The 21,275-nt window shown below is 47.7% G+C and overlaps 1 protein-coding gene across 5 annotated transcripts in view; it reads left to right on the top strand.

Annotated features, from left to right (window-relative positions):
• Positions 1-10,880: 10,880 nt before the first annotated feature.
• The window catches only part of LOC127010411 (putative epidermal cell surface receptor), a 31,201-nt gene continuing 20,806 nt past the window's right edge, over positions 10,881-21,275 (top strand). For 2 of the 5 annotated variants that reach the window (XM_050884463.1, XM_050884462.1), the window contains exons 1-11: positions 10,881-11,133; positions 13,248-14,090; positions 14,670-14,770; positions 15,139-15,243; positions 15,988-16,135; positions 18,517-18,659; positions 18,837-18,903; positions 19,090-19,201; positions 19,436-19,595; positions 19,970-20,045; positions 20,381-20,507. In XM_050884463.1, the coding sequence (XP_050740420.1) occupies positions 13,307-14,090; positions 14,670-14,770; positions 15,139-15,243; positions 15,988-16,135; positions 18,517-18,659; positions 18,837-18,903; positions 19,090-19,201; positions 19,436-19,595; positions 19,970-20,045; positions 20,381-20,507 (1,823 nt within the window). In that variant the 5' untranslated portion in view covers positions 10,881-11,133; positions 13,248-13,306. The remainder of the gene's footprint in view (positions 11,134-13,247; positions 14,091-14,669; positions 14,771-15,138; positions 15,244-15,987; positions 16,136-18,516; positions 18,660-18,836; positions 18,904-19,089; positions 19,202-19,435; positions 19,596-19,969; positions 20,046-20,380; positions 20,508-21,275) is intronic. The other 3 variants (XM_050884468.1, XM_050884464.1, XM_050884465.1) reach the window with 2 other exon arrangements.

Raw genomic sequence — 21,275 nt, 5'->3', positions numbered from 1 at the left:
TCCTCCTCCTCCGCTGCCGATCCCCCCTCCTCCTCCTTCTTGCCTTTCGTGTTCTCCTCTTTTTATCTTTTATCTTGATCTTAATTTGGTTTAGTTGTTTTATTTTATTTTATTTTCGTTTTTTATTATTTTCTTGTTTCTTATGTTGTTCTCGTTGTTCTTCTTGTTCTTCTTTTTTTGTTCTTCGTGTTCTTCTTCTTCTTCTTCTTCTTCTTCTTCTTCTTCTTCTTCTTTAGCGTTGTCTTCCTCATTTTCTTTTCGCGTCAGTCCGTGTTTTTTTTTGCTGCTTAAGACATTTTTTTCTCGCATCTCCCTCCTCCTCCTCTTCCTCCCCCTCCCCCTCCTCCTCCTCCTCAACGAGTGGTGCCTGGCCCAAGGTTTCAAGGTCAGGTTGCCCCAACTTCCCTCCTCTGAGCCAGGTTGGGGCACAGGGCGTCAACCTCAGGCCTGCCCCCAGCGCTGCTCCTCCCGCGGCGGCATACGCAGCGCTGGGCAGAGGCTGGACGCTGGGCACGGCTGAGGGAGGCACGGCCGGAGGGGGGTTAGGAGGAGGAGGAGGTGGTGGTGGTGGTGGAAGAAGAAGAAGAAGAAAAAAAAAAAGAAAAGAAGAAGAAGAAGAAGAGGAGGAGGAGGAGGAGGAGGAGGAGGAGGAAGAGGAAGAGGAGAAGGAGGAGACTAGGGAGAATAAATGGTAGAAGAAGAAGAAGAAGAAAAAAAAGAAAAAAAAAGAAGATGATGATGATGATGATGATCGTGATGATGATGATGATGAAGAAAGGAAGAAAAATGAGAAGAAAAAAGATGAAAAACAAGAACAAGAACAACAACAACAGCAGGAACAACAACAACAACAACAACAATATGAGGGGGGAGAGAGAGAGAGAGAGAGAGAGAGAGAGAGAGAGAGAGAGAGAGAGAGAGAGAGGTGAGGCTTCAACTTATGAATAAGAAAGCTGCTATATCGGGGTAGCTGTGGATACCTGAGGGGTGCTAACCTCGCTATAGGGGTCAGGAGAGTAGTGCTGAGTGCCGTGCTGTGCCGCGCTAATGCTGAGGCTGCGGCGGGGCGGGCAGGGTTGGATGTGTCCTTAAGGCTGACTCATGCTGGCTTTAACGAACCCTCAACAAGACTCCACTGGGGCTTTTGCCTTTTGGTTGGTATTGTCAGATGCTCCCGCCCCTCACACCAACTAATCCCAAAGGTCAAAAAGGAGGTTAATCGAGTTCTAATGAGTGTTCTTTTAGGTTCACGGTACAGAAGAAGGCTCAGAGTACCACCAGGGTCATAAAAGTACCCCTGGAAATGCCCTAAACTCCATCGAAAGACTAGTAAATTACGTGTTCTTGGGCGCAGAAATGTTTAAAAATATGGCCCTTTGTTCCTGACGCATAGCCATTGTCTCTGCCGCGTGATAACACTCTCAACTGACGCGGTGGGTGATTGCGGAGATGATAATGGTGATGGTGATGATGGCGGGGGTGATTATGATGCGTAAACGAAAACGGGGGACGAAGAACTAACTGCCTGCCTCCTGTGTGGGTTCTGGGAGTGAGAGGGTGAAGCAAACCGCAGACAATGGCGCAAGACAACGTTGGCAAGAGCAAGTAAGCAACCCGCAGCGAGTCAACATTTATGCCTCCGCGTGGTCGTGTGGTGGGCGTGTCTGTGAGTGATTCCGCCCCTGTTACTGTTTGTTGTTGCTGTTTTGGGCCGCCGCTGATGACATGTTCTCCAGTAAATAGCCCAGTCAGTCTCCCTTCACTTCCTTATTACTTCTCTTCCTTCCTTCCTTACTTACTTTCTTATATCCATCCTTCTTTTCTGTATTTTGTTGTCCATTCATTCATTCCCTTAATCGTTCCTTCCTTTCTTCCTTCCTTTCCATCCTTCCTTCCTTACGTTCTTTCATCCATCCTTCTCTTCTTCAATTCGTCCTTTATTCGTTCATTCTTTCAATCGTTCGTTCCTTTCTTCCTTCCTTACTTTCTTTCATCCATCTTTCTCTTCTTCATTTCGTCCTTCATTCATTCATTCCCTCAATCGTTCGTTCCTTTCCTTCCTTCCTTCCTTCCTTACTTTCTTTCATCCATCTTTCTCTTCTTCATTTCGTTCTTCATTCATTTCTTCCTTCCTATCCTTCCTTCCTTCCTATCTTTCATCCATCTTTCTCTTCTTCATTTCGTTCTTCATTCATTTCTTCCTTCCTATCCTTCCTTCCTTCCTTTTTTTCATCCATCCTTCTCTTCTTCATTTCGTTCTTCATTCATTTCTTCCTTCCTATCCTTCCTTCCTTCCTTTCTTTCATCCATCTTTCTCTTGTTCATTTCGTTCTTCATTCATTCATTCTCTTAATCGCTCGTTCCTTCCTCCGTCTTGTACCTTCCTTCATTCCCTTCCTTCCTTCCTTCCTTCCTTTCTTTCATCCATCCTTCTCTTTTTCATCGATTCTCTTCTTCATTTCGCTCTTCATTCCTTCCTTCCCTTAATCGTTCGTTCCTTTCTTCGTCTTCTACCTTTCTTCCTTCCTTTTAATTCTTCCTTTCTCTGTTCCCTTCTACCTCTCATCCTTCATTCATTCCATCACTCCTTTCGTTCTTTAATCCGTCCACTATTCCCTTTCTTCCTTCCTTTCATCCTTCAGTTCTTCGCTTTTCGTTCCTTCCTTTCCTTTCTCCTCCTCTCCTCCTTCCTCCTCTCTTCCTCCTCTCTTCCTCTTCCTCTCTCTCTCTCTCTCTCTCTCTCTCTCTCTCTCTCTCTCTCTCTCTCTCTCTCTCTCTCTCTCTCTCTCTCTCTCTCTCTCTCTCTCTCTCTCTCTCTCTCTCTCTCTCTCTCTCTCTCTCTCTCTCTCTCTCTCTCTCTCTCTCTCTCTCTCTCTCTCTCTCTCTCTCTCTCTCTCTCTCTCTCTCTCTCTCTCTCTCTCTCTCTCAGATAATTTTGCGTTGCTTCCTTCAAGAATGTTTTGCCGGCAATGATTTCTTCGTGCCTCCGGTGGTAACGTTGGGAGACGGTGTGGGAAAGGAAGAGGAGGAGGAGTAAGAAGAGGAGAAGAAGAAGCAGGAACAGGAGCAGGAAATGATGAAGAGAAAGAGAAAAGGGAGAAAGAGAAGAAGCAGAGACAGGACCAGGAAATAATGAAGAGAAAGAGAAAAGGGAGAAAGAGAAGAAGCAGAGACAGGACCAGGAAATGATGAAGAGAAAGAGAAGAGGGAGAAAGAGAAGAAGCAGAGACTGGACCAGGAAATGATGAAGAGAAAGAGAAGAGGGAGAAAGAGAAGAAGCAGAGATTGGACCAGGAAATGATGAAGAGAAAGAGAAAAGGGAGAAAGAGAAGAAGCAGGGAGAGGAGCAGGAACTGAAGGAGAGAAAGAGAAGAGGGATCAGAAACAAGTGGGTTGGGAGGATGAGGAAGCCCGTTGAAAACTTCCTCATCTGGCAGGAATTTGTGTGGCCTGCTCCGATAACGTGGGTCGGTGGTCCGTCCATAGCACAGCACACGGACAAAGCCCCTGCTAGTGCTGTGAGACGGGGAGGCGGCGGCGCTCCCTCACCCCCGACAGGAGGACTGAAGAGGGGGAGGCAGGGGAGGCCGAATGGGGGGAGGGGGAAGGGGAGCCAAGCTGGCAGGTCGCGCCGCCATACCCGTGCCCCGAGGCTCTCTCTGACCTTCACTCCTCGCCCCACCACCCACTACATGTACATGCCACAGTGCACGCCTGCACGTGTGTGCGTATACCTGCGTGCGTGTGTGTGTGTATGGTCTTAAGGGAGGAGCGGCGGGTGGTAAGTGTGGATGACTGTCGGAGGAACGGCGGCCATCGGAGAAGTTTTTCCGATGTTTACGCCACAGCGGAGGTGGAAAGGGTTGAAGCGGCAAGGTGTGATGCCAGGCAGTGCCGTCCACCCGGAATTCCTTCACTGTTGGCTGAGGCGTCGGGCGGAGCGCCGCGCTGATAAAGAAGCGTACGTGCCGCCGAGCCCTCCACGGTCCGCGGCGAAGATGAGCACAATGAAGTCACGTTCTGAGCCTTGACGACGCCGGGGAGACGCGACGCCGGGAAGACGACGGACCCGGCATCTGGTTCCTCGGCACTGCGGCTGATGGTCATTCCCGCGCCGGCCCGGAGAGCATGACGGCGGGCACTGACTCGCCGGGGCCAGGTGTTGGGGCGGCGAGGCGCAGACCCAACTGAGCAGCCCTGCACCTGAGCATGCTAGTCTGGCCGGGCGACGGGACACCGAAGGCCCTCGATCTCGGACGTTTCCTTCATCGATTCCTGTGACGCCGCCAGCCTGCCGAGGGTGATAACACGGCGACGAGAATACGGAGGCGGAGTAATAGTAATGGTGATGATGATGGTGAGAGCGGTGATGATGATGATGATGTTAATAATAGTAATAATAACAACAACAACAACAACAACAACATGATGATTATGATGACGATGAAGAAGAAGAAGAAGAAGAAGAAGAAGAGGCAGAAAAGGAAGAACAGGAGGAGGAGGAGGAGGAACAGGAGGGCAGGAAGAGTCCATCTCGAGACGACATGTTATTGTCACATAATGGACGATAATTTACACTCGACGCCATGACCAATGGAGGGGATGTGTGTGTGTGTGTGTGTGTGTGTGTGTGTGTGTGTGTGTGTGTGTGTGTGTGTGTATACTCGAAGGTCAGCCTACGAGGGAAGAAGGACCTCTCAGCCTCGTGATCATTCTTCTGAGGAACCACAAGACAAGGCGGTGAGCGGGACAACCTTCACCTTCCCCCTCTTCCTCTTCCTCCCCCTCATCCTCTTCCCCTTCGCATGTCGTGGTTGGGGAGGCAGTAAGTGCTGCTTCCCACGGCTCGTCCCCACCGCCCCAGTCCCCTAGTGCTTCCAGTCCCCCTGTCCTCCCCAGCAGCCACCATTGCCACGCGTCGAGACACGGTGGGGAGAACATGACGGCCGGCGAAGAGGGGCGAGGAGGCACGGAGGGATGACGGGGGTTGGAGGAGGCGGCGAAGGAAAAAGACGAGGAGGAAGAAGTAAAAGAGAAGTTGATAATGGTCATAAGAAGAAGCATAAGAATGAGAATAAGAAGAGTAAGAAGAATGAAAGTAACAATATTAAGAAAATACTAATAAAGTGAGAAAAGCAAAAGAAGAAGAAGAAGAAGAAGAAGAAGAAGAGCAACAAGAGGAAAAAGAAGCAGAAGAAGAGGAAAAGAAGCAGGAGGAGAAGAAAAAGAAAAAGAAAAAGAAGAAGAAGAAGAAGAGGAGGAGGAAAAGAAGCAGGAGAAGAAGAAGAAAAAGAAGAAGAAGAAGAAGAAGAAAAGAAGAAGAAGAATCGGTAAAGAAGAAAAGAAGAAGAGGAATGAAGAAAACGATGGCGATGCAGAAAAGGAAAAGGATGATGATGATAATGATGATGAAGAGGAAATGGAGGAGGGAGAGGAGGGAGAAGAGGAAGAGGAGGAGGAGGAGGAGAACTTACAAGAGCGACAGTAACAACAAAAACAGAAGCAGAAACATACATAACATAAACTGGAGACAAAGAAAGGTGACGAAGGAAGGAGAACGAAGAGGGGGAGGGAGAAGAGGAGGAGCAGAAGGAGGAGGAGGAGGAGGAGGAAAGAGATAAGCAACAGGAAGAGGGAGGTTGTTAGTGGTAGCATGGAGGAGGAGGAGGAGGAGGTTAAAGAAGAGGAAAAGGATGACAAACATAATGTGAGGAATACAAAACGCCTTGACAGCCTTGAGGAATAAAAAATGAATAAAAAAGAAACGTGATTCGCGCAACACATCTTCAGTTTACACAAATTAAACCACAAAAAAATTAAAACCAGTAAAAAAAAACACTGACCAACCTCTTAAAACAGAACAAAAGCGAAACATTGAAACTCCGAACTTGTTTCAATATACAAAGAGGCGAAGAAACTTAAAACATAAAACTGAGCCCAAAACAGAAATGCTTATGCCCACTCTGCTAAGAAAACCCCGAACTTTTATTTGCTTCGTTTGGTCCCTGGTCCGTGGGTGTGAGGAGGTGATGGGACAGGGGTGAGGGACAGGGGTGATAGGACAGGGGTGATGGGACAGGGGTGATAGGACAGGGGTGATGGGACAGGGGTGAGGGACAGGGGTGATGGGACAGGGGTGAGGGGACAGGGGTAGGTAAGGGGTGGCTGCCAGGGGTGGGTAAGGGTGATGCAGCTTCTGTGTACGCAAATGTAAAGGGGATGACGTGTACACAGGAATATTTGTTGATGTCAGGGAACCGTCTGCCCTGAGGGAGGTTTTCGTCCGTTGGGAAGGAGGAAGAAGAGGAGGAGAAGAAGAAGAAGAAGAAGAAGAAGAAGAAGAAGAAGAAGAAGAAGAAGAAGAAGAAGAAGAAGGCGAACATAAACAAACAAGAGAGAAGGGGGAGGAAGAAGAACGTTGGAAATGTTCTCTCGTCTGTTAGGAGTCCGTTAAGAAAGAGAAGAAAGAAGAAGAGGAGGAGGAGGAGGAGGAGGAGGAGGAGGAGGAGGAGGAGGAGGAGGAGGAGGAGGAGGAGGAGGAGAGAACAGCAATCACCTAGCCCAGTCACACTCACTTGCCTAAGGAGAAGGAGGAGGAGGAAGAGGGGATGAGGGTAGGAAGGAGAACGAGAAGGAGGAGGAGGAGAAGAAGAAGGGCTAGAGAACACTTGTCCCCCCCCCCCGTCCACAACACCCTTACACCTTCCCTGTCACACTTACCCCTCTACCTCACTCTTCTCACACTTCTCTTCCCTTCTCCTCCCCCTCCCCCACCTCCCTCTCTCCCTTCCTCCGCCACCTGCCGCTCTTGTTATGATGAATCGTTATTTCCTTCCCCTCCCCCTTCTTCCTTTCCTCCTTCTCTCCCTTCTTCTGTTTTACTCCCTCTCCCTCACACCTCTTCCCTCTCCTCTTTTGGTTCTCTCTTCGTTAAAGTGTAAAAACTCTCTCATCAACACCAGGGTTGTCTTTCGTTATTACTCTCTCTCTCTCTCTCTCTCTCTCTCTCTCTCTCTCTCTCTCTCTCTCTCTCTCTCTCTCTCTCTCTCTCTCTCTCTCTCTCTCTCTCTCTGTATATTATTTTCCCTTGTACTCATTTCCTTCTTATTATCGTTCTCTTTGTCTTCTTCCCCTCCTTCTCCTTCCTCCTCCTCCTCCTCCTCCTCCTCCTCCTACTCCAGAAGACGTGGAGGGAAGGCAACATTAGGATAGGTGACCTTGAGGGGCGCCAGGGATCTCTCTCTCTCTCTCTCTCTCTCTCTCTCTCTCTCTCTCTCTCTCTCGGTAATTGTAATGGTCGTAGTGATGGTCCGCAGGATATTCACTCCATTTAGCTATAGTTTATTTTTTTTCCCTCATTTTCTTCTTTTTTTCTCGTTTTCTTCCTCACTCTTCTCCGTCGTCTCTCCTTGATCCCTCTTCCTCCTTCCCTCAACTATCTTCATTTTTTCCCCTTCCTGTAAGCCTTTCGAGAATATAAAACACACACACACACACACACACACACACACACACACACACACACACACACACACATTGGTATTGAAGGAAGTTCGCTCTCTTTGCATGATTGAAAGGCAGCAGGTGTGTGTGTGTGTGTGTGTGTGTGTGTGTGTGTGTGTGTGTGTGTGTGTGTGTGTGTGTGTGTGACTCGGTTTTCACTTTTATATCAATTTTATGTCTTCTGTCTGTTCTGAAATTAATGAAACTGCAGTAACGAACTATTTTAATTTATTATTCATTATCAAATTAGTAAGTAGGGTCTCAGTTCTTTGTTTCCAGCTCTTCTTCTTCTTCTTCTTCTTCTTCTTCTTCTTCTTCATCGTCCTTTACTTCTTGCTCTTTCTCTTTCGTAACTACCAAAAGAAACACCCATTCACAACCAGACTCAATCTTTACCATACTGGCCTCACCTTTCCATTCCCCGCCTAAGTAAATCCCGAAACAAAGCAAGCAGGCAGCGATGGAGGAGGCACGAAAAGGCGAAGACTCGAAGGGGCCCAGAATCACTCATAAATGCATCGTACAAGAAACGTGAAGAGACTGCTGAGAGCCTCGAGACACCCATTAGAGCGGACGCCGGGGAACGATAATGCTGAGCGCGCTTAATCTATGTGAAGGGAAGGGGAAGTATACGAGGGAGGGGGAACCTATTCGTTACGCCAACCAGGTGGAGGCCAAGAACACCATCCAGTAACCAGGTGGAGGCCAAGGAGCGTGTTCCCATTGGTCAGTCGAAGTGGCCAATGGGGGACCAGGAAGGTTTTGGTTTAGTCCAGGTGCTGGTGTCCTTCCTTGGTGGTTTGGTTTCGTTGTTTCTTGTATAATTATTTAATGGGTTTGATTAAGTTTGTGAGTGCGACGAATAAATGAACATTAAGACGAAAGGAGTCTGTCTGCGAATGGTTCTTTCTTTTGGTTGTTATGAGAATGAAAGAGAAAGAGGAGGACGATGCAGAAGAAGAAGAAGAAGAAGAAGAAGAAGAAGAAGAAGAAAAAAGAAGAAAAAAAGAAAAGAAAAAAAAGAAGAAGAAAAGAAAAAGAAAAACAAGAAGAACAAAAAGAAGAAGAAGAAGAAAAGAAGAAGAAGAAAAGAAGAAGATAAAACTAAGAACAAAGAAGACTGAAAAATACTTAGTGATTTGGTTTGGCAATTTCCTGTTGACATTTGATTGGTTTAAGTTTGAAAGTGCGACGAATATTGAAATGGCTAAACGAGATAAAGAAAATGAACAAAGAAAACACACACACAAAAAAATGTTGGATACTGAAAAAAAAAAGTTAAGAGAAACCAAATAAATAAATAAAGAAAGAAAGAAAGAAAATAATAAGTAAATCAAAAGTCCATTATTACTACTCCTAAAATACGAGATGTTGTTTTGATTAGTTTATGTTTGTTTGTCTTAGTACTTATGTTTGATTCTACTTTAAATGGTGTGTTAATTTGGATTGTGTCTTTAGTGAGGCGCTTGTTTGGTGTTTGCTTGCTTGTTTTGATTAGTTTTGTTTTTCTTGTTGAATCTGGAGAAGGAGGAGGAGGAGGAGGAGGAGGAGGAGGAAGAAGAAGAGAAGAAGATAGAAATTTTGAAGTAATGTTAATGTATATCCACTTTATACCTCTTATCTTTTTTTCTTTTTCTTTTTTTTTTCTTTTTTAGACAACTCGTGTTTTTTGTGTCCTCAGTGAAGTGTCTTTTTGTGTCTCGTGTTACCTCATTTAACTTTTTTTTTTTTAAGCAACTCGATTTCTTGTCCCCTCAGTGAAGTGTTTTATCCTTGTTTGTTTTTTGTTTGTTTTTCTGGTGGGTTAGTTTTTAGGCGACTCGTGTTTTTAGTGATACGTCTGTTTTGTTTTCTGCTCACACTGCGTCATGTTTTTGTCTGTTTTTTTTTTCTTTTTTTATTTATTTGTCCTTTTTTTTTACGTGGAAGTTTTCGTATTCTTATTTTTGTATATATTTCTAGGCAATTTCATATTTTCGTCACTTTCGTCACTTTTTTGTGCCCTTGAGCTGTCTCCTCTGTTGTAAAAAAAAAAAAAAAAAGATACGAGTTAAAAATCCAAAAAAATCCAAAATCTCCCGGTAGTTATTCATATTGTTTTGTTACCTTATTTTTGTTCTCTATATATCTACTTCCCTATCTATCTGTCTATCTATATCTCTCTTACTTCTTTACTAACTCACTCTCTCTCCACTTTTCCCATTAACATGATATACTGACGAAATTCTTGTCATCCATATTATTATCATCCTATCAACCATAATCTCGTTCTTCACGGCCTCATAATATCTTGCGCAAACCATAATAAATAAACCCGAACGGACGGTGTAGACGTGACATGTTATAACAACGAAAAAAGAACCAAAGAACCAACGAATCCTCCCCCTGGTCAGTGATTGGTCAAGTGCATCGTGACGTCATGCACGGCTGACCAACCAGAAGGAAGATTACACCGAGGCCACAACTTGGTTTCCTCTCGTATTCTTTTTTTCCTTCTTTCCTCCTTGATGTGGAAGGTTAGGAGGAGGTGTGGAGGAAGGGTGTGAAGGGGGAGAGAAGAAGGAGAAGGAGGAGGAGTTGAAAGGTAAGGTGGTGTGGGGAGTGAGGAAGGAAGAGTTTGGGAAAGGAAGTGGAGTGTGGGAACGTGGAGTGAGGGGTGGAGGCGGATGTGGAGTTTGGCAGATTATTAAGGTTTCGTTTCCTTCTTGCACTCCTCAAGCACCTCAACCTTTCTGTTTCCTGCGTCTGGGCTTGAAGGTTGGCTGGAGGAAGGAAGGAAGGAAGGAAGGAAGGAAGGAAGCAAAGAAACAAGGAAAGAAGGAAGGGCGAAAGGAAGGAAGGAAGGAAGGAAGGGAGGGAGGAAGGGAGGCAGGGAGGAAGGAAGGAAGGATGGAAGTGAGGCAGGAAGGAAGGAAGGAAGGAAGGAAGGAAGGAAGGAAGGGAAGAGGGAAGGAATAGAAACAGTAAGAAAGAAAAAAAGAAAGAAAGAAAGAAAAAAAAGGAAGGAAGGAAAAAAGGAAAGAAGAAAGGAAGGAAAAGATAAAGTTAGAAAGAAAGAAAGAAAGAAAGGAAGGATGAAAGGAAGTAAGGAAGGAGGTGCATATGCTTGTATAAGAAAATAAAAATAAAAATGATAACAATAATAACAATAATAACAAAACAAGGAAATATACCAACTACGAATTAAAGAAAAGAAATAAACACGAGATAATAATTGAATATAAAACAATAAGAAGCAAAGAAACAAGAGGAAAAACAAAAAAAAACCGTGATATATGTGAGAGAGAGAGAGAGAGAGAGAGAGAGAGAGAAAGGAGGGGAAGGGGGGAGGCAGAGTATGGCAACAAATCCTTCCCTCCAGATGTCCATTATGTCCGTGGCCTTCAACTTCTCTTTTTTGTCTCGTTGCAGCCGAGTTCACGTGCTCCTCCGATGACGGGTGTCCGGACGATCGGTTCTGCCTGGGCGGCGTGTGTGTGGACCCGTGCCCCATCCTGACGCCCTGCCAGAGTCACCTCGAGGGCGGCCAATGCGTGTCGAGAAACCACATCCCCGTCTGCGAGTGTCCTGAAGGCACCCTAGCGAACACCGAGGCGAATATATGTCTCCCCCTCAACGTCACTGTGGAAGGTGAGTGCTGGGGCCATTGACGAGGGGATGAAGAAAGGGTGAAAGGGGAATATGGGTGCTAAAGGAAGAAAAAACAGAGTAACAAGTAGACTGAAGAGAATGAGAAGAGAGATGAGTGTGGGAAGTATGGGAGCAATGATGGGAGGCGGGGCTAGGTGAGATAGAGGTGAAAGATGGGTGGACATGATTGGATACGAAGAAAGAAAGGGACTGATAGATGAAAGTCACGCATGATTAAAAGAAAAGGAAGTAGAAAGATAACGCTGGGATATTAAGTAGGGGTAGAAGATGAAGAGAGGGAGAGATGGGAGAAAGAGAAGGAAGGGAAGAAGTTAGAGAAGGAATAAAAACAAGGAAAACATTGCCAGGGAACCAGAGAACAGATATGGATCTCGTTGCGGTAGGTGTGGTTAGCCAGTGGTCCCAGTCCCTTGGTTGTGGGTTGCCCGGTGGTGGGGAGGGCGAGGGATGGTTGTGGGGACTGGGGAGGAGGGGAAGAGTCTGAGGGTAGGAGTAGGGGATAGGAGTTCCAGGCCTGGGTGGGAAGGACAATGGCGGGAAAATAACATGCTTGGGACTGGTGGATCACGTGACCAAAGGGACTATAATAATTTGTAATGGAAAAATCAACGCCAATGCCAATCGGACAATAACCTCTGCCGCTTCACTAATGGCTAACTGACTCTTGCCACGATAATGTCCTCTTAATTACCGAGTGACAAGGCTGAGGGACGCGGGAGGGAAAATGTGTACCTGGCGGGAAGAGGAGCAAGTCAGGTGGGATGATGATTAGGAGCGTAATTGACTGAACAGGAACCTTGGCTGCCGCGGGCGCCTTGACCTTGCTGCCGTGATGAATTGGGGATGAGCCGGCAACCAGAGACCCGCGGGGCAGTGGCGGGGTGACGGGGGTGATGGGGGGTCGCCTGAGGTTGAAATGAATGGGTTACCGGATGGGGGCGAGGGTGGGGTGAATGTGCTGGATTTCCTTCTAGTTTCTATAGTGCTTGTCTGAATCATTTTCCTGCACATTGTTTTCATTACTTTTCCTGAGGAGATAATTCAGTGTCGTGTTCGAGGGCTGAGTGGACTTCCTCTCCAGCTCTAGATCTTCACTTCCTCCGCCTTTGTTGTCTTCTTCAATAGATCATTAAGTGTTATAGATCATTAAGATGTTATCAAACATGAACTCTTCCTCCCTGTTATTGATCCGACAAAGATGCCGACGGCCACTGAGGCACGTCGGCACGGAGGGAGGGAAGGTTAGGCCTCCACTTCCCTTCGTCGCCAGTGTTCCGCCCTGGACGTTGGCGGGAATAGTCTTAAGGATTGGATGTCTCACGTTCCCCGCCAAAAAAACTTTCCCACGACCCACACTCACCTGGCTGTTCCATCTTCCTCACGGTGTCACGGGGTTTCTGGTGTCATTCGGTGTTGCTGAATCACCGCGCTTTTTCCCGTCGCTGTAGCTTTTTACACTGCCTGCTGGTTCCTGTTCTTGCATGGCTTTCCTTTCTGCATCGTCGGCCCTTCCACACCCGCACCTCACACGCCCACCCGCGCCGCACTCTGCATGCCACACTACCTCGACTACTTGAGAGCGACGTTCTTGGTTTGTTCGACGATGCTTCGTGGGAGGCGAACGTTCTGCTTTGAGTGATGGACGAGTCGCGGCTGTGAATGATCTGGAGAAGGACAGGGAAGCTCTGTATCTTGCTGTTGCTGTTTACCTGCACTTGTGAATGTTGTTCGTATGTAGCTGGGCAGTATGTTGCCATGTGTGTTCAGTGTGTAGTGTTGTGTTTGTTTTGTTGTGGAGGCGGCGGGGAGGTAGCGAGGCCGCGTCCCCGCCACCCACGTATCTGTTGTCCGTCCCTCAAATCAACACTAATATATGGCGCGCACGCCCGCCGAGGCGTGGCCCGTTAACAGTGTCAGCATTGCCGCCCGCTGAGGCCTCCTGGCGGGGCCTCAGAGCTAACGCTGCCATAGCCTCCCTCACCCTTAACACATTAACGGCGGCAGAGCTGACACATGTGTGCCATCAATTGCTGTGTAGTATTGCAGCGCCCACTGAAAGAGTGGCTGCCTGTATTGACGGGCGTATTCTTCAGGCTGTGAGCATGAGGGCCGCCAGTACGCCCCGGGTGAGACGCGCTACGCCGCCAAGTGCATGGAGCAGTGTCGTTGCCAAGCTGACGGGACCTTCACCTGCGGCCCGCTATCCTGCCCGCCGGGACTCTTTGTGGCAGGTCATCATGCACAGCAAGAACTCTGCATTGAGCTGCGTAATCGGCCGGAGGCGGACGAATGCTGCGTGGTGGTGGCGTGTGCCAACAGCCTGGCGCGACCCTTGTCCTCAGACTCGCCGCCGCTGGGCCACCTGCCGCCTGTCGCCCAGGACGTGTCTGGACTCACACTGACGGGCCGCTCCCTGACCTCCGCGCCGAACAGGGACGAGTACCAGAAAAGACTTGAAGAACTCGAGAAGGAACTTGCCAAGGGGAAAAACAGTGACAAGAAAACATTAAAGGATAACAAGAAAGCGACTACAGAAAACACGCCGGCGGAGGAGAAGGAGATGCAGACCAGCACAAGTGTTCCTGAAGCCACCACTGAACAAGAGCCGATGACTGATGAAGTGGAGGTCACAACACTCCCCCCTGAGGAGAACTTGGATCAAGTCGTGGAGGAGGCGACGGAGGCCGAAACCATCACTACCACGGTCCCCTCTACGCTGGAGGAGGAAGTGGAAGAGGAAGCCCAGCCGGCGGTGATTGTGGAGTACGACGAAGCGGGCGAACAGGTGCATCGCATCAAAGTCGAGGAACACGTAATGGTAGTCACGACGACGGAGATGCCGATGGAGGAGGAAGAAGCCGCTACTGATATTCCTACTACTCCAGGGCCCGCGGAGCAAGAGGAAGAAGTGGCCAGAGAAGGGAAGAGCGTTGCAGGTAAGGCACGACGGTGACGAGACGACGGCGGCGCCACACGACGGTGGCAGTGCCTCAGCCACCACGGCCACCACTGAACATTCCACCAGCAAATGTTACATAACTCTGCAAACAGCCAAGGCAAACAAAAAATTGTTGACGAGGTCAAAAACAAATTACTGAAGACTGTCTAGCCGAAAACACCGCTGCGTGACATTCCTTCATTCTGTTAGCCACCCACACACACACCTCCACTCCCACCACCACTACCACCACCACCATCACCACCACCACTTTGGCCCACTGCCACCCCTTGAGACAGAGGGGCTCACACCCTGACGCAACCCTGATGCTGAGACACTGACAATGTGACTTGGAGATTATGACATTTTATATCCTTCTCGGCTTTATTTTGTGTTTGTTTTCGTAAAGTAGTTTTAGTCCTTCGCAAGCTGCACCTTTCCCTGTCCTTATAAATAAACACTTGATTCACGACAGCCGTCCATCATCTAAAGATTCACCTAAAACTCCTCGCTTGCTTCTCGCGTCTCCAAGTCACTCCCTCAGCAAACACTAACCCCAGTCTCCTCCCTCCTGCAGAAGCCGAGACCAACTCCACCCAGGAACACGAGGAGAACTCCACCACCACTACCACCACCACCACCACCACCACCCCCATCACCCCCATTGACTTCCCCAAGGTAGGGATGTGTGATGTGTCCCTTCCTCTTATCAGCACATTACAGATAAGGCAGAAACAGAAGGTTATTATGAACCTGATTCTTCGAACGTCCTGTGAGTGATTTGTTGTTTTTGACCCGTTTTTCAAGGCGTGGTTAGTTGGCTTTATTGTTGTTGTTGTTTATATGTTATGTTACGACTGGGTTTGTAATATTTTGACTTAACTCTGCAAAAATCCAACACTTCTAACTAGCTACGTCCTAAATATGGAACTAAAAAACAAAACTAGCCACGAAACTTCATAAATACTAATAAGAAGTTTGACAATTCGTGCGATCGTGTTTCTTCGTAATTCGTAACTCAACTTGATCTGGTGTTGGTTCCGCAGGTGGACACGAAGGGCGGATCAGGTGGCCTCAAGGTCCGTCAGGTGACCCACAACTCCACCACCCTCCTGCTGCCCACGAGCAAAGGTGGAGAGCTCTACTACAAGGTGAGTGTCCTTTGTTTCTTGTGGCTTTATACTTTTTTCCTCTGTTCCTCGTCCTGTTATTCCTAGTTGTTATCTTAATCCTCGTTGAAATCGTCATTGTAGTGTTTGACTTTCTTCTTCTTTTCTTTCTTTTCCTCCTCCTTTTCTTCCGCCTCCTCCTCCTCCTTCTTTTCCTCTTATGTGAACGCTCTCCTCTGATATGAACGCTCTCCTCCTCCTTCTCCTCCTCCTCCTTCTCCTCCTCCTTCAACTCCTCCTCCTCCTTCTTTTCCTCATCTTTCTCCTCTTCTTCCTCCTCCTCCTCCTCCTTCTGCATCTCTTATGTGAACGCTCTCCTCCTCCTTCTCCTCCTCCTCCTCCTCCTCCTCCTCCTCCTTCTCCTCCTCCTTCAACTCCTCCTCCTTCTTTTCCTCTTCCTCCTCCTCTTCTTCCTCCTCCTCCTCCTCTTCCTCCTCCTCCTTCTGCACCTCTTACCCTAACCCTTTCCTCATTTTATGTTACTTTACGCTTTCCTTCCTTCACCAGCTTTCTCTTTCTCTTTTCTATTTCTTCGTAAACTTTCCCCCACCTTCGTAACCTGCCCTCCTCCACTTTCTTGCCATCTCTCCTTTACTCTGTTTTTACCATATATCTCTCGTTACCTCCTATAGAAAAGATAGATAGATGGATAGATAGGTAGAGAGGGGGAGGACAAGCTGACAGATACACAAAACTGACGCGTTAATACTCTTGACGTTCTTCCAGGCCGCTGAGAGTTCGGAGTGGCAGCAGATGGAGGTGGAAGCTGGGAAGGACTCCAAGGAACTGACGGGGCTCCTCCCATCCACACAATATACCCTGAAGTGGTCTGGAACCTTCGGGGGATCGGCCAAGATTACCATTGACACGGAAGGTATGTGGGAGAGAGAGAGAGGGAGAGGGAGAGGGAGAGTGTTCTTTTTATCTCCCCAGGAATCAGAGTGTCACTTTTCATGTCCTAATGGAAACGTCAAGCCATTATCCCTCATCCTTGTGTACCCGTGGCTGGGCTGACCTGCGGCGGGATGGGGCAAAGGGCGAGGCTAGGGAGAATAGCTTTTTTTTTTCTTTTTTTTTTTTTTGTGTGTGTGTGTGTTAGTTTACGGTGGGGTGAAGGACCGTGCAAGAAGAGGAAGAAGGAGATGAAGAAGAAAAAGAAGAAGATGAAGAGGAGAAGGAAGAAGAAGAAGAAGAAGAAGAAGAAGAAGAAGAAGGAAGCCACAAAAAGCCTCGAATTAAAAAAAAAAAAAGGAGAACAACAAACCAAGAAAAACAAGAATAACAAGTAAAAGAAGACCGCATGGATACTCGAATAAGGAAAGAAGAAGAAGAAGAAGAAGACTCGAATGAATAACAGTAATAAATAAAGAAAAGGAACAGAACAAGAAGAAAGCTCAAATGAAGAATGAAGAAGAAGAAGAAGAAGAAAAAGAAAAAGAGGAAGAAGAGGAAGATGATGAAGAAAAAGCACAGGGTTACGATGAGAAGTGTTGGGGGGGGGGGGTGAGGAACGAGGAAGAGAGAGGGGGGGGAGGAAGGGGGGAGGGAGGGGGCTGGCTGGGAAAGTGGTGACGTCATTTCCGGCGGGGCATCATCTTCACCCCCCACCCACCCCCACCCACCCACACCCAGCCCCCCACACCTTTCCCTCCCAGCCCCCCTCCTCCCGATCTGGTTTTGGAGACATGCCCGAGGGAGGAGGAAGGGCAGAAGAGAAACCAGACAAGTGCTTTCATCTTGCATATTTTAGCTGGATGTGATTTCTGTATTTTGTGTTTTGCGTTTGATTATTTTTTTATTGAACTTTTATTTCCCTCCGTTTTCTCTTCCTTCCACTTTTTTCCTCAACTACATCCTTCTTCCTGCGATTATTGTTATTTTTATTTTTCCTGGGTCTGATCTTTTTCCTCCTCCTCCTCCTCCTCTACCTTTAGTTTCTCTACTCTTGTTCCTCTTCCGTATAGTACAGGACTTTCTTCACGGCATTTTTATCCTATTTTTCTTATCCAGAGTCATTTTATATTTTGTAAGGCTTCAACATCAACGTTTTTCATCATCTTTCTCGTCAAACTCTCCTTTTTGTGTTTCTCTTTTATCTTTTATCTTCTTTCACTATCTTCATTCCTCTTCCTTTCTTCACACAGTTCTGATTCCCGTTAGTTTCATTCCTTTCAGCTTTTTCTCGTTTCATCTCTCCAAGCGCCTTCAGTATCACCATTTTTCATCGTTATTCTCGTCAAACTCTCCTTTTTAATCATTCCTTTCTGTGCGTGGATCATCTTCATTCCTCTTTCTCTCTTCACACAGTTCTGATTCCCGTTAGCTTCATTCCTTTCAGCTTTTTCTCGTCTCTTCTCTCAAAGCGCCTTCACCATCACCAGCGGCGTGGAACAAGATCAACACCTTTCCCCTTCTTGCCCTCCTCCATCCCTTTCCCTTAACCTCCCTCCTTGCACCGTCCTCCTCTTCCTCCGCCTCCCCAATCCTTTCCCCTTCTCGCCCTCCCCCATCTCCTTTCCTTTCCACTTCCCTCTCTCCTTGCCCCGTCCTCCTCTTCCCTCGCCTCCCAATCCTTTCCCCTTCTCGCCCTCCTCCATCCCTTTTCCCTTAAGCTCCCTCCTTGTACTGTCCTCCTCTTCCCCCGCCTCCCACATCCTTTCCTCTTTCTGCCCTCCTCCATCCCCATTCTCCCCACCCTCCACCCTCTCTCCTTGCCCCGTCCTCCTCTTCCTTTCCCATTCTCGCCCTCCTCCATCCCTTTTCCCTTAACTTCCACCTCCCTCTCTCCTTGCCCCGTCCTTCTCTTCCTCCGCCTCTCCGATCCTTTCACCTTGCTGACCCCACATCCCCGGTGCTGGCTAAACAAAGAAGATATTTCCTTATACCTCCTGCGCCTGCTCCTCCACTGTGCCTCCTTCTTCTCCTTCCCTCTATACTTCCTCCTCCTTCTCCTTCTCCCTCTCTCTCTCGTCATCCTCCTTCTCTTCTTTCATTGTCGTATTTTCCACACCCACCTGAAGCTTGACAAGGCCATTCTCTGAGCCTCTTCACGCCTCGGTGGTCACGGCGGCTCTTGCTCTATCCTCATTCCTCGATTCCTCCCACTCATTTCATCCACTCTCGTCATCGTCACTCGCTGTCTCAGTCGCCATTACGCAGTCCACACCCTTGGTCGACACCTTCGCCGCCACCTTCGTATAGATTATGACCGCTCCACTGGGTTCCGGGGTTATTTATCTTGGCCTGGGATTTCAGAGGGTTGCCGCGCGCAGAACGTGTCCTACGGCGTCGGGGAGCAGTGGTTCGAGGGATGCGAGAAGAAGTGTTCCTGCAGACCCAACGGCAAAAGCGAGTGTCAGCCCCGATGCGCCTTCCTGCCGGGTGAAGGCGCCATGCAGGTGAGTCGCAGCGAATGAGTTTCCGGTCTAGTTGTGGAATGCACGTGACAATGTTACTCACGAAGAATCTTTTCACGAGTTTGTTCATTCATGCAGAATATTACTTTTGGGATGATCATCATAAAGCTGATTTTATCTTGCCATACAGGTGAAGACTTTTATGCTTATTTTTCGCAGGATCCGACGTGCATCGAGCGACCAGCGCCGGAGGACCCAGAGTGCTGCGTCACCCACGAGTGTTCCAGTGAGTTAGGGCGACAAGGGACACGCGCTGCTGCCGCCCCAGCAGCTATTATGTTCACGTTCTGGAAAAAGTTTTAAATCACGACTCACTCATGCAAAAATAATGTCATCGATACCGGAACTGATCAAAATTAAGTAATGATTTGTGCTGTTATGCTGAACTTCCCTCTCCTTGACCCTCTCACAGGCCATAACGAGTCCTCGGCAGCGGAAGGTCAGGAACTGGAGGCCAACCTGCCGAAGCTGCTGGTGACGGAGAAGAACCACAACTCCATCACCCTCGCCTGGGACGACTTCAGGTGTGTGGGATACTTGTTGCGCTTTCATCTTCCACTCGTCGATAGAAACCCCTCGTCATTTCTATTTAAGTTCCATCAAACAGCTTACCTGCTACTAAAGACCGAAATGGCTGCTTGTCACATCCTAAAGTCTGAAAACAACAAAACTGTAACAAAACTGATATGAGTGATGTTAAGGAGGAACCGTCTGAGGCACATGGAAATAACTCGCCAATCTTTCCACTTCCTCCACAGGGGCAGGAATTACCAGGGGGGCTACGTGGCGGAGTACCGGGAGGAGCAAGACCTTACCCCAGGCGCGGAGGAGGTGCCGTGGATGAGGAAGGAGATGCCCCTCGGCGAACTCCAACCCAAGCTTACCGTGGAGGGTCTGCAGCCCAACACTTTGTACGAGGTGAGACCGGTGAAAGGAAACACGACTTCATTTTGCTTTCTGAATGTTCCTTGATATACTTTTACAATGACTTCCGTTTCAAGCAGAATTTAAGTGCTGCTTTGCAAATATCGCTTCGCCTTTGTTTCTCATCCTGAAGCGGGATAGTTTATGTAGATGTGCTGACATTTCACGAAGTATTAGCCTATCGTTAATGTCGTTTCTCTTATGTTGTTTTAATACTCAACTGGGAAGCTTTACTTAAGTGTGTGGGTCTTTTCTGAAGTGTTAGTTTATATCTACTGTCGTTTCCTCTATTTTTTCAACACTCGACCTCGAAACTTTACGTATAGGTGTTCGGGCGGGATGTTAAAATCTGAAACTCTTCCTTCCAGGCGCGAGTGTCCATTTTCGACGAGGCGGAGGACAAGCGACGTGAGAGCACGGAGACCATCAACGTGAGGACCGAAGGTGAGTGTGGAGACGAACGGAAGGAAGTGCGGAGGTCAAGGGAGAGAGAGAGAGGAGAGAAGAGGGGTTGAAGGGACTGAGGGGTGTGTGGGGTGTGAGAGCTTGGGAGGAAACGTGAGAACCAGGAGGAAAATATGAGCCGGGGGTGGTGGGTGAAGGGGGAAAGGAGGGTAGGAAATTACAAGGGCATAAAGAAGACGAGACGGGAAATCCACGTGCACATATTATCTTTGTCCTATTCTTTCCGTGCATATCGTTTTTCTTCATATTTCTGGGCTATTTCCTTCCTGTGCTCCGCTGTAACATCACCACGATACTTTTTCTCCCTACTGCAGCCGGGTGTATGCACGGGAACGAGTCGTACCCTGTGGGGGAGTTCCTGCAGGGGTGTGAGGAGCGTTGCGAGTGCATGGCCAGCGGCGAAGTCCAGTGCTTCGAGCGGTGTTCCCCCCCATACGTGCGGTAAGCTCCTGTCACGCGATGTTCTGATGGGCGGCAGGAAGTGAATTTGACTTAATGCTTTTTTTTACAGCAAGAAAGGCATAACATAACATAACATAACATAACCCTTTGAATAGACAGACTGGTAGAGCACTGAGAGATAAACGAGGTACTGTAACATAACATAACCCTTTGAATAGACAGACTGGTAGAGCACTGAGAGATGAGCGAGGTACTGTAACATAACATAACCCTTTGAATAGACAGACTGGTAGAGCACTGAGAGATGAGCGAAGTACTGTAACATAACATAACCCTTTGAATAGACAGACTGGTAGAGCACTGAGAGATGAACCAGGTACTGTAACATAACATAACCCTTTGAATAGACAGACTGGTAGAGCACTGAGAGATGAACCAGGTACTGTAACATAACATAACCCTTTGAATAGACAGACTGGTAGAGCACTGAGAGATGAACCAGGTACTGTAACATAACATAACCCTTTGAATAGACAGACTGGTAGAGCACTGAGAGATGAACCAGGTACTGTAACATAACATAACCCTTTGAATAGACAGACTGGTAGAGCACTGAGAGATGAACCAGGTACTGTAACATAACATAACCCTTTGAATAGACAGACTGGTATAGCACTGAGAGATGAACCAGGTACTGTAACATAACATAACCCTTTGAATAGACAGACTGGTAGAGCACTGAGAGATGAACCAGGTACTGTAACATAACATAACCCTTTGAATAGACAGACTGGTAGAGCACTGAGA

Source organism: Eriocheir sinensis, chromosome 43, assembly GCF_024679095.1.
Source record: "Eriocheir sinensis breed Jianghai 21 chromosome 43, ASM2467909v1, whole genome shotgun sequence".
Taxonomy (NCBI): domain Eukaryota; kingdom Metazoa; phylum Arthropoda; class Malacostraca; order Decapoda; family Varunidae; genus Eriocheir; species Eriocheir sinensis.
Note: the sequence above shows the minus strand (reverse complement) of the source record. Positions and strands in the feature narration are given on the sequence as shown.